At 39.9% G+C, this 13,252-nt stretch overlaps 1 protein-coding gene across 3 annotated transcripts in view; it reads right to left on the reverse strand.

Annotated features, from left to right (window-relative positions):
* Positions 1-11,399, reverse strand: part of UCHL3 (ubiquitin C-terminal hydrolase L3) — a 59,219-nt gene extending 47,820 nt beyond the window's left edge. The window contains exons 1-3 of one of the 3 annotated variants that reach the window (XM_034758340.1): positions 11,147-11,399; positions 10,848-10,859; positions 9,415-9,501 (exon numbers count right to left, since the gene is read on the reverse strand). Coding sequence is in view for 1 of the 3 variants with exons in the window: in XM_034758339.1 (XP_034614230.1) it covers positions 10,848-10,859; positions 11,147-11,188 (54 nt within the window). In the remaining 2 variants the exon portion in view is untranslated. Of the gene's footprint in view, positions 1-3,713; positions 3,900-9,414; positions 9,502-10,847; positions 10,860-11,146 lie in introns of those variants that run through there. The other 2 variants (XM_034758339.1, XM_034758341.1) reach the window with 2 other exon arrangements.
* Positions 11,400-13,252: the final 1,853 nt, after the last annotated feature.

The raw sequence follows: 13,252 nt of genomic DNA on the forward strand, positions 1-13,252 counted from the left end.
GTAACTCCCTGCTCTCCATGTGTCAGTATATAATGCCTGCATCTGTAACTTTCACTCTATGCATCCGAAGAAGTGAGGTTTTTACTCACGAAAGCTTATGCCCAAATAAATCTGTTAGTCTTTAAGGTGCCACCAGACTCCTTGTTGTTTATATAGTTCTCAGTTTGTTTCTTCAGAACTATTCACTAGATTCTAGATCAGTGGTACTCAACCTTTCCCATACCACGACCACACATTACAACAGAAAAAATGCTTTTGGATCATGACCCACTGCTCGCCTAGCCATTAAAAAAAAAAGGAAGCTGAACCTGCCTCTAACAGGGGTTCTTGTCTTTCCAGTTGAGAATCCTACATCATTCCCTTTCACTAACAGGAAGGGGGAGACAAAATTAAAAACATCTCTTTGCCCTCTCCTCCCTAGCATGGTGCCCCCACTGGGTACATATATATTTATGCAAATTTATTTAGATCAATTAAAAGGTATGTACACTTATGTAGATTTATTCAAATCTGACCTACTTTTTTTGCTCAAGGATGTTGGCTGGGATGTTTACAATGAAAAGTACCCCCCGCAAAAAAGTATGAGTATTTTTATTACTGTAGTCATTCCTTGATTATTTGAAATAAATTAGAAAACTCACTTAAATACTGATTAAAATTAGTCTTGCATTGGATGAGAGGCATGGTGGGTGTCTTTCATTAAAGGAAGCCCAGGGTACCCATTACCAATGTTTGAAGATATAAAAGAAGATTGTTATCCCTTGGAGAAACAGAATGCACAAGACTAAACGTATTTGTAAGGATGTATGGGAGGAAGGAAGGAAAAGCAATGAAATACTTCCAACCATTTTTAGTTTATTACATTTTCTTTTAACAGCTGTCATTTACACCCACTGATTTGGGAAGTTTAGACATGTAGCCATTTTGAACATTTTATTCCCAATATTCTCCTCACTTGCCATCTCACAGTGCAGAACTATTAGCCAAAACTCTCATTATAAGTTAAGTGGAGATCAGATTCAGAGTTAAAAAGGAAGTATACAAGGATCTAGACATAGTGGATTGATTAAAGTAAAAATGATTTAAATAATTGATTTTAATCATGATTTAAATCAACAATCAGGAAACCTTGGTTTAAATCATCAATTTTAGTCTTACTTTGCATTTGGATGTTTTAGTTATGCTCCTAGAGAAAGGGTAATTCTCATTGGTTGGTAACCTTTAAAGCATTATCTTAGACTACTTGATTTGCAATTACTTCTAGCCTTTACTCTGAATTTGGTATTTTTTTTTTTTAAAACCAGGAGATTAGTGTGTATTTATACATGTTTAAAGCAATTATATCGCTTATACACATTTAAGATTCTTAATTCTTACATTTTAATTAAGTGATGCATGATGTATTTTTATTTACTAGATTAATAATCTGTGTCAATCTTTATTTGGATGAAATTGAACTTCAATAGGCAAAAACAGAATTTAAAAATATAATTAAACTACCTTAAATGTACTGGATACATAAGAATGGTAAATGTCTTACATTATAATTTCCTTTCTGCTAGCTGAATCTCCCACAATTCTGATACACATGGGCGATTGCCCTCCTCCCTGTAGTTTCTGGAGACAGTTCAAAGCTGTAGCACACCCTGTGCTACCCACACACTCTTCTCCAGCCTGCTACCACATGATTCATTCCAAAGTTGTGTACAAACTCATACAATATAATTAGTAACAAAAGCTTCAATGCCAACCCATAAATTATGTACAATAGACTATGGCCTACAAGCATAACTACCAAAATTAAATACTATCCCTTGGCTAGGAAGACATCCAGGGGGAGCAGAATTATGGGAGACACTGCTAGCAGAGAGGAAATGATCAGGTAAGAAACTACTCCAATAGTATAATTTTTTTAAAAGCTGTTTTAAAGAATTCAGAGGTACCAAAACATTTAAATAGTGCTTGAAAACTATGCTTCAGGACCTCATGAAAATGTACAGAAAGAATAGCCTAATTAGAACTGAAAGTACATTTAAAATGGCAATGGAGGATCAATGAGAAAACTGCAAGCTTTTCACTTGCATCAACAAATGGAAAGGTTTTCACAATACTCATACTTCCAGTTGTGTCAGTTTCATCACTGAGTAAAAGCAGCATCACTCTTTAAAGAGATACCAACTCCCTGCCTCTTCGCAATTGGAGAGCTACTTCTGGAATATACGTCCAGCAAGATTCACAATTAATACTTAATGTGCTGAGGTACAGCTACACTGGACCAGATCCTGGCCTTCATTCTGCCTGTTTTATGGCACTGCACCAAGCAAATGGAAAAGTGACCTAACCTGCAGACTCTCAGTGTGGGGGGAAATCACTAGCAAGCACAAAGCCAGCAGAATGGCTCCTTCTCTCTCCCCTTTCCCAGCACAGGAGTTGGGGCTAGGGAGGTTCTATGTCCAGCTAATCCCTGGCAGTTGTAACAACACTTTGAGGCTGTTACAAATGGGCATAATTTGCAGCTGCCCTGAGGCTGCTCTATATTGAGTCTTGGAACTGGCATGACGACTCCAGGATTGAAGATTAGAGCATAAAGTCACATATTCCTCAATACCATCCTTCTGTCAAGCACAGAAGGGCTGTCTCAATAATCTAGACCATCATGTATAATGGACCTGGTTCTGTTCAGCCTACCTTTCCAAATAAGCTGTCAATGGGCTGTGCGTTATTTACTATGTACTATAAAAACATGGTGTCAAGTATCAGAGGGGTAGCCGTGTTAGTCTGAATCTGTAAAAAGCAACAGAGGGTTCTGTGGCACCTTTAAGACTAACAGAATTCTGTTTTACAAACACATGCAGCACCTACAGCTCCTTTCATCCAAGAAATTTAGAGCAGTAAAAAATACCATCTTCTCTGCCATGCTACAGTGTAATCTGGTACAGTAAGCAGTTTCACTTGTTTGTACGAGGGAGACACTGGCTTTTCTTTATACTGTATGCCATTCACTAAGATGAGTGCTAGTTTTGCATGAGAGTCAGACTGTTAGTCTAGTCATATCTGTAAGAGAGACTGTCGAACAACAACTAAGTGGAAACAAGGAAATAGAAACAAAAGGTAAGTGAAAGCAAAAAAAAAGGCAGAACAAAAGCCAGAATGTTAAGCATGCAAAAGAGACTACTGCTACATTACTGCAGCAGCTTCAAAGGTAAATAAATTCATACTTAGCAAAATGAGTTAACATTTCAATTACTTCAGATGGATCAATTTCCTAAAAGATTCATTCTAAATTCTGCCACAAACTGTGAGGGACTGTGAAATAGTCCCCTTCACAAACTTAAAGTGACAGGAGTGGAAGGAACCATTATGAACATCTAGTTAAAACAATTTGTGCCTTATTTCTAGTCTAATTTGTCTAGCTTCAACTTCCAGCCATTGGAATTTGTTCTGCCTCCTTCATGCCTACACACAGATCTAGAGGAAGGATAATTCATGGGTAGACAAAGAATGGTCCAACAGTAAAGGTGCTGCCCCAAACTCAGGAGACCCAGGTTTAAATCCCTGCTCTACAACAGACTTCCCAGCTGACCTTGGGCAAATCACTTGAAATGTGTATGTGCATCTTTAGTCACCTAAGTATCTTAAAAAAATCTGGCCCTCAGTCTCGTTATCTCAGTTCTCCATCTGTAAAATGGGGTTAGCAGTACGTTTCTACCTACCAATACTTCCTAGTCATCCAAATTTAGAAAGTAGTCAAACAGGAATCCTTAGCATTCACACCACTTTGATGAATAGGGGCTGCACATCTTCAAAGGAAGGTGAGGATAACGTTTTTCCCCTTTCCAGACAGCATCACTTCAGTCTTGCCTGAGTTCAGCTTGAGCCAGCCGTTCTTCATCCAAGAGCTGTAAGTTTTCTGACATTTTAGTAGTGGTGGTGATAGCAATAGTTTAGAATAAGATCCCTAAATTTCTATGAACTGATGTCTGAAAGGGACCTTAAGAGGTCACTGTGACATGTGACATTACACTCCATATTTTTATAGTAATATTATTGTGATAGGAGTATGGAATAATTATGATGTATTTTGTGCAAGATAAGGAATCAGATATCATGAAAAAGGTTACGATTTACTGAATATGATTATCCTACTTGTATGCGTGCATCATTTTGGTATCTGAAGTTAGAAATATTGTCTATATATCTATAACAAATGTTTTTACACCTGGGGAATGCCCACTAGGCAAAAGACTGTCAGTGTGGATGGCTGGCTGGCTGGCAAGGGCCCATTCAAGTCAATGGACTATTAGGGAGAACAATAGGTCTTAGAAGAAGCTAATCTCCCACCATGGAGCTTTCCTGAGGATGCTACAAAAAGCCTCTGAGTCATGGCTTCTATGATGCTACAGGGGCATGTGACCAGATCACCTGGTACTGGACTCCATCCTAGAATACCAGTGTTTTTCCACTGAAAGGTGTGGGAACCAAGCTTGGAGACAAAGGGTTCCCACCATATGCAAAAGCTATTTAAGGCAGAGGAATGACATGATCATGGTTCTTCACTAACTCTCTGCCCTAAAGAGACTCTTGGAAACACCTGAGGAACAAGGACTGAACTGGGGAAGGGGAGGAGTGCTGGACCCAAGCTAACAGGGAATTTTAGCCTGTGAAAGGAACACCTGGGGTTTTTAAGATGCAGTCAATTGCAGCTTTCCCCTTAAGAGCCTGCAGCCTGCATGAACCAACAATTAGGGTGAGAATTTGCTACTCATATCCAATCTCTTTAGTATATTAAGCCTAGATTGCATTCTTGTTTATTTGCTAGGTAATCTGCTTTGATCTGTTTGCTAACCCTTATAATCACTTAAAATCTATTTTTTGTAGCTAATAAATTTGTTTTTGCTTTATCACAAACCAGAGTGTGGGAGTCATAACTTGGGGCAAAAAGCTGTTGAATATTTCCTTTCCACATTGAGAGGGGGGGTGACTGGCAACAGATATAAGTTACTATGCAGCACTTCCTATGCAAGCACACTTTATTCTTCAGGTAAAAAACATAACAGAGAAAACATCTTAAAAACAATAAAAACCAACACACATGCTAATAAGCATCCCAGAATTAACTCTAACCTTAACAAATTCTGGCATGCCCAATCCTTTCAAAACCTGCCCAAAGGATTGTGACCCTCTGTGGACCAGGGGTCCTGTCCAATTGCTGGATCAGGAACAAGGCCTTCAGCCAGTTTAAAACCAGGTTATTTATCCAAAAACCCTTTCTTTGTCTGTTGGTCCCTGGAGAATCCAGTTTGAACTAGTATATGCATAACTTTCCAACAGGTGGCTTCTCTTAAGATGTTACAACTGGAGTGAATTTACCTAATCACCCCCAGTTGTTCTACTATTTACCCTTTCCATGGAAATACACACAGTTCCACAACAACACATACACAATTGCATTTTAATACAATGAACTCCAAAGTTGTTAAAATTAATTCAATAAGCTGTAACCTAATTCAATAAAGTTCACTCAGGATACTGCAGAAAATTGTTAAGTTTCTCACAACCCTCCAGTCCTCTTTTCTTAAGATTAAACATGCCCAGTTTTTTTAACCTTTCCTCATAGATCATGTTTTCTAAATCTTTTTGTTGCTCTCCTCTGGACACTCCAATTAGTGCAATCTTTCTTAAAGCATGTGTCCAAAACTGGACACAGTACTTAGCTAAAGTCACTCATTAATACCAAGAAGAGAGGAATAATTACCTCCCACACCTTGCCTAAGCCACTCCTTTTAATACACCCCAGAATGATATTTGCTTTTTTTGCAACACCACCTTGTTGGCTCATATTCAATTTATGATCCATTAAACCCTCTTTTCTGTAGTACTGCTGGTTAGACAGTTTTTGCATTTGATTTTTCCTTCATAAACGCAGTACTTTACACTTGTCTATGCTGAATTTCATCTTATTGATTTCAGACCAATTCTCCAATTTTCCAAGAACATTGTGGACGACAGGATTAGAATTCAAAGTGCTTTCAACACCTAACTTGGTATTACCTGCATGTTTTAGAAGTATATTCTCCTCCATTATCAAAGTCATTAATGAAAATATTGACTAGTACAGGACCCAGGACAGATCCCTGCAGGATCCCACTTTATACATCCTCCAAGTTTGACAGTCAACCATTTATTGATAACTACTGAGTACAGTGTCATCAACTTTGAGTAGTATCATCAGCATAGCTTTGGCAGCTGAGCCCAGGATGTGTAATCTTTGCCAGAGGTCTTACGCAGATATTAAGAGAAGCAAGGATAGTATAGATCCATATTGGATCTTGCAGGTGAGGGCTTTCAGAGGGGAGGATTACCTCATCACCAGTCTCCAAGTTCTGCTAGAGAAGTACAAGTGGAGCCACTGTAGTGCTGGGCCATCTATTCCTTATATGACATATAAGTGGGTTAGCAGTAACTTGTGGTCCATTGTGGTAAAGGCTTTAGAGAGGTCCAGCAATGTAAGCACAGAGCTCTGATTGTACTGAATTGCATCTCTGAAGTATAGCACTAGTTGGTGGTGATATGCCATCAGGTGATTGCCGTTATGGAATATTATCTTCAAAGCCAAAGAAGGTACCTCCTACCATCTGATCTCCAATCTTTTAAATAGATAATCCAATACCTACACATTATAGATAGTGCAAGGAACAAGATGTCAATTTAAATAAGCATTTCAGAAACTGGTAGCTCCTAACACCGCTATAATACAACGTTTTCACAAACTGCACAGTGCAGCAACCTGTCCATACGGGAGGAGAAATTGACAGTCATTACGTTGGATCCCATAGCCTGTAACTGTGACATGTTCATCTGTAACAGTCTCAATAGTTTAATTCACATGACAAAATACCTCTGATTTACAAGGCACTGAGAAAGCAATATTATGTGGAGTATAAAGCAAGGGTGGATTTATATTAAAAGTGATTGAAATTAGCTTGATTTAATAGATTTCTCTCTTTTTAGTTACTTATTGAAATGAATTTCGATTGGTTAAAATGATTACCAACATCTCCTCAAAACTTGTTAAAGCAAAAACATGGCTTTGCTTAAAGTGTGCAGATTCTTTATTTTTACATTATGGTAAAATTAAGTGAATGTTATTCTTCATATTTAATGGACATTATTATATTGCTTAACCACTTATGTAAGCAACAGCATTAAAGTTAAACAAAACCACACAACAGTGTGTTCCAAAAATATTCTAGTAACTGAGTAGTGTCCTTTAAATTTATGCTTATAGATTTCAATAATTATATAAATATAATAAATCAATGCCAAAAATGTACACCATAGTTATAGACATAAAATATCTATCATTCTGAAGGATCACAGGGCACTTTACGAACTTTATGGCTGCCTACAAGCATCCTCATCCTTACATCCTATGGAATAACATGAGTCGCTCCGCAGCAATAATTAACCAGGTTGGGTTCTGAATTCCCCCAGCCTTTAAGAAAGTAAAATTCAACTTTATTTGAAACTGAAAAGGAATTTTAGGTAAGCAGCATATGATTAACTGCTGTCCAATTACATGGGTAACACCCTATTCTTGTACAGAGTTATATTCGTAAAAAAGAAGATACCCCCCCCATAGTAGCATCTACTAATCATGCCATTCATGATCAGTTTCAGAGGTGGAGCTGAATTGTTCTAAGAATGCAGGTTTGCTATACAAATTGTAAATAAACTTCAACCCCCGAAGAGGTGAGAATTCCAGACACATAGCTGCAGAAACTGTTTAAGCAGTAAATCTAATTTATCTAAAGCTGCATCTTCTAAAGAGGCACACAATGTTTTCTTTATTTGAATTAGTTCATTGAAATATGGAAAACTGAAATAGAGAAAGCAAGGAAAATATTTGTGTTCTAAGAAATGAACAATTAATTAGCACCAGATTGCTGTGTGAACAACACAATTCTATCTAGAAAATCCAGCGTGCCTAACAAATTAAATTATCTGTTCAGTTCTTTCAGTCATTAGGCTGAAAATCAGATTAAAAAAAAATTCTACAGTCTTTGCAAATGCAACTTATGTATTTTTTCATTTCTAACCTTCTGAATAGTTAAGTCATCTAGTCCATTTCTCTGCCAATGTAGGGTTAGTCAATGTACTATATTATCTAGTGATTTTTTCCAGTATGGTATGAATTCCAGCACTTCTGTATAAAAAGTATTCCACAGTTATTTCATTTCGTTATTTGGAAGTCTCCTGATATTAAGTATAATTGCTTTCAAACCCCGCTTTTCTATCATATTAGACACATTCAAATTTATATACACACTCACACAGACCAGTATCCACAATATTAAATGTATCCTAAATTAATATTTCTATGAAAATAGATTGAGTTTACTTCATAGAAGCTACCACTCACCCAGTGACTAGACCTTCCTTCGCTTTCATTTCAGTGGGAAAAACATGTCGCTCTGAGCATTTTTTAGGAAACATTCCATATGTACTTAGCGTATTGGTAAATGCAGAATTTATTTTAAGTAAAATGTTTTTATTTTATAAGTTACAAGAATTATAGATTATGGTAGATATGAACCCTCAAGAATCTACATTCCTATTAACCATTTTCACCTTCCTGCACACAGTCCCTTTCACCATCACCACACCTAATGAAAAGAAAGTTTTCTTTCCCCTTCTCACCTAATTCTAACTCAAAACTCATCAAAAATGAAGCAAATTTATCTAGCAGGAATCCTGAAAACAAGCTAATAAGATTAATAATGCAAGATAAGATTGGTACATTCAAGTTGTACCTTGTTTTTGTTATTCCTCCCTACTTAATGAATTTCTTTCAATTAGAATAAAGAGCAGATGAATGATAAGTAAACCTCCCTTCTTGGCTAAGAGAAAGGGAGAGGAGCACTTCGAGTGGGAAGTATGTATCCTTCATACCTCACAGATCTCCCCTGCCTATGAAGTAATCAAAAACAAAAGTAGTTTAAAACAAAGCTATGTATACCACCAATATTTTAAATTTTGAAACTCCTAAAAGAAAGTTCAAGTTGAGTGCTCTTCCGTTGATTACAAAGGAAAACAGATGTCTCCATTAGTTAGTCTTCACATGGAAGAAATTCATTTTCAGACATTGCTAGTTTTTTTAAAATGTGCAAAAGCCAAATTAAGTGTTTAATACAAGATGGCATAATTCTTACATTTTGAAAAATGTCACTAATTTTCCCTCAGTTTCATCCTATCACTGCTAGCTAGTCCCAAACTATACCATGTTTAAGTTTCTCTTTCATTTTTGCTTGTGATTATTATAGTTATGAGTTGTTAAAAATTAATAAACTTTAAGCTTCTATTGTCTCATTTTCACCTTTTTCTTTCTAACTGAAAAGTAACCAGATACTTAACTTGGCTGTCAAAAGGACTATTCAGTCCAGCTATCCAGTTTGTAGTTTATTTCAGGTTTTGTAACATAAGTTGTAAGATTCCAGAAGCCTGGGGAAAAGCAGAGAACATCTGGTGCAGTCTCAGACATTTTAGTTTAAAACTATTTTTGTCAAGTCATTGCACTGAAATTAAAGCATTGGCATAGAAACTGCTGAATTACACTGATTAATAGGGAAAGTGGAAATAACCAGAAAAAATGATCTAGTAGCCACCTTCCTTATCCTGCATCTTCCAATAAATTAACTTCATTATCATGGACTTTCTTAAAATAAACATTCTACACACATAAGGAGCAAGTACATGATCAACTCAGGGCACACAATGGATTATTTCACAGAGTAATAGGACTTCAGCATCCCACTAATTTTAAAAATGTGATTCTGCTCTGCAAAAGTCAAGCTATGTTTTCTATATCAAACACAATCATTAGTAGCAAAAGATGTATACAAGCCAAATGCTGCCTTTGGCAAGCCTATTGCTTTTATTAAGGAATTCACAGCTGCAACTAAGGGCTATGTAGGTGGCCCTACAAACAGAACTTAGCCAGTCATTCTACTGATGCATGAGGTAGAACAGAGCTCACTTTAGCTGTGTTGGTTCTACAAGAGAAATCAGAATAAAAAAACCTAACCAACAACTTATTTCCAACACTAAAATGAGCAAATATGACCGAATAAGAAGCAAGGTACACATGGATTTTTTAAACAATGTCATTTTCACATACATTTTTCAGAGCAAAATTTGACTATGTCTCCAGTTCTGCAATTGGATCTGCATGCGCTACCTCTTGGATTGTACATTAATGCAGAAGTGCACATCCAACCAAGCCCAGAATTAGGACCCAAATATGTACACTGATGTATAAACAGTGGGAAACACCCTGATAATTAATTCACTTCTTCCCCATTTAAAAAAAATCCTATCTTATTTGCACTCTTCGGACTGGTTTCAGAGTAGCAGCCATGTTAGTCTGTAACCGCAAAAATAACAGGAGTACTTGTGGCACCTTAGAGACTAACAAATTTATTTGATCATAAGCTTTCGTGGGCTACATTCTTTCGATGCATCCAAAGAAGTGGGCTGTAGCCCACAAAAGCTTATGCTCAAATAAATGTGTTAGTCTCTAAGGTGCCACAAGTACTCCTGTTCTTTTTTACTCTTAGGACTGTCTCACAGAGAAATAAAATGTTTGCACTTCTTCAGAAACTCCACCAGGGTCAAATGGGCTATGGGAGGCCCCACCAAAAGGACATGGGAGTAAAATAGGCTTTGTTGGGGCTGTGAAGGGGGTACGGTCCTTTAATTACAGGGAAGCGAGAGGAGTTGGGTGTGATGGTAAAGGGAGTGGTGGAGGGGGGAAGGAGCTGGTTATTATATGAAACAAAGCTGCTCACCTGGTTAATGACCTGAAAAGAAAACAGAAAAAAAGAGAGTAAGTTGTCACACCAGCCCAGTTACAGCCACCAAAGTCCCCTCTGTGCCCTATAATCATCCCCTCCCCATAGCTCCAGCCCCCCACCCAGTCACTGTCTCCTCCCTCATCACCCCCCGCCTGTCACCTGACCCCGTAGCCCCTTCCCCCTATTGTCTCCGAGTCCCCAGTCACTCCCCCAATAATCCCCCAGCCCCGTCCCCTTCTCCCCATACTTCCCCTACCCCCCGTCGCTCCCTTCGCCCCGCCTCGAGCACTCACGTCGGGATTGGCCTCCAGGGGCAGCCAGCGGTGCGACTCCATGCTGCGGGCTCTGGGCGCTTCCTTCCGCGGAGCTGCAGGACCCGACACTGACAGCGCCTCACGCCGCTGCCACTCCGCCCCGCCCCGCCCCGGGACCGCACCACAGCGAGCGGGGAAGGGAACATCACCCTCCTCCCCCGGCTCCGGAGTGGGCGGCGCCGGCCCAGGGCCGCAGCCTGGCGAGAGGGGCGGACACGGCGCCGGCCAGGCCGGGGAAGAGGGCTCGTCGCCCGACCAATCCTCCAAGTCCCCCCCCCATCTCTCGGAACATGGACTCTCCCGCCAAGGCAGGGGCGGGGCCGCTGCCGGAGTCAGCCCGCCTCTCCTGCCCCGCTGGCGGTGCGCGACGCCGGCTGGAGCGGACCGTGGCCGCTGGAGGGCTCTGTTCTATCCCGCCGCGGCAGCGGGCTCCCCTCGGCGGCTCGGCCAGGCCCAGCAGGGGGAGCGAAGCCGAGAGCCCAAGCCAGCGAGCGACGTTACTCGCGGGCAGGTGGCGCGGTGACCCCGCAAAGCACCCCCTCCATCCCAGCGCAGCCCGCAGCGGGGAGACAGACAGGCAACGCCTCACAGCCTCTTCCCCCACCCCATACGTACACAGACCCAGAGACTGACACCCCCCTCAGTCACCCCATAGACGGATAGCCTGACATCTCCAGAACTACATATATTCAGCCACACACAGACCCCAGAGACTGACACACCCAAAAACCGACTTACATTCAGATACACAGAGACAGCAGTGCTTGACACCCTCACCACAACCACACACGTTCCTACACACACAGACAGACCTTGACTGACACCCACAAAGAACCACCCCAGTGACTGACATCCTCCATACAAGCACTCCAGAGACTGACCTACTCAGAACCACACATATCCATACATATAGACCAGGGGTAGGCAACCTATGGCACGCGTGCCAAAGGCACCATGCGAGCTGATTTTCAGTGGCACTCACACTGCCCGGGTCCTGGCCACTGGTCTGAGGGGCTCTGCATTTTAATTTAATTTTAAATGAAGCTTCTTAAACATTTAAAAAACCTTATTTACATACAACAATAGTTTAGTTATATATTATAGACTTATAGAAAGAGACCTTCTAAAAACATTGAAATGTATTACTGGCACGCGAAACCTTAAATTAGAGTGAATAAATTAAGACTCGGCACACCACTTCTGAAAGGTTGCCGATCCCTGACATAGATCCCAGTGACTGACACCCCCACACAAACCCAATGACTGATGCCCTCACAGAACCACACATATATACACACACAGATCCCTTTCTTATTTGAACACTCCCTTTCTCTCCCTGATCTTCAACCAGAGTGTTCACCCCAAAAACCTAAAACTAAGTGTTTGTACCAGAAATAAAACATATTTATGTATTAAAAATAAACACATAGAACAAAGCATAACATGAATCTGTCATCTCTCTGCTCACATGTTGTACACCTTTCCCTTTTTGTTTTTTGGTCATTTTACACCTCGATCTTTCCAAGATTTACACACATGCTTAATTTTATTCACTGAATTAATCTCATTGACTTTGAATTCAAAGGTGATGTCTGGTACGCAAAGATAGTGGGATCAAATGAAGTGGATGGCTAGGGCAGGAAGCTAGGCATTGAGCTTCTTCCCAGGCTTGTTAGTCTTGTGAGAGGGAAATAAATAGAAAGAATCAAGGACACATCTTCACTTGCTTCCCCTGTTCGCTTGGCAACAGGAAGCATCAGCAAAAACTCACATCCCAGTCTGTCTCTACCAAAGAGAGCAGAGCATCTACTTGGGGTTCTTTCTGATTTAAGAACAAGTGATTTCATCCTTCTCACTCAGCAACAGTGAATAACAAACTTCAGAGGACACAGGACTCCTAGCCACAGTTAGAATAAAGAGTTCTGAACTAAAAATGGGGATCAGCAATCTGAGCCAATGACCAAATGGGTTTAAAATGAATTAGAGAACCTTCCTGAATTGCACAATGCAGGTGTTTTGATAACCATGAGATTATGGAGGTGTGTAATCTCCACCTTCCTATAACATAAACACAAATAATTATAT

Source organism: Trachemys scripta, chromosome 1 (assembly GCF_013100865.1).
Source record: "Trachemys scripta elegans isolate TJP31775 chromosome 1, CAS_Tse_1.0, whole genome shotgun sequence".
Lineage (NCBI taxonomy): Eukaryota > Metazoa > Chordata > Testudines > Emydidae > Trachemys > Trachemys scripta.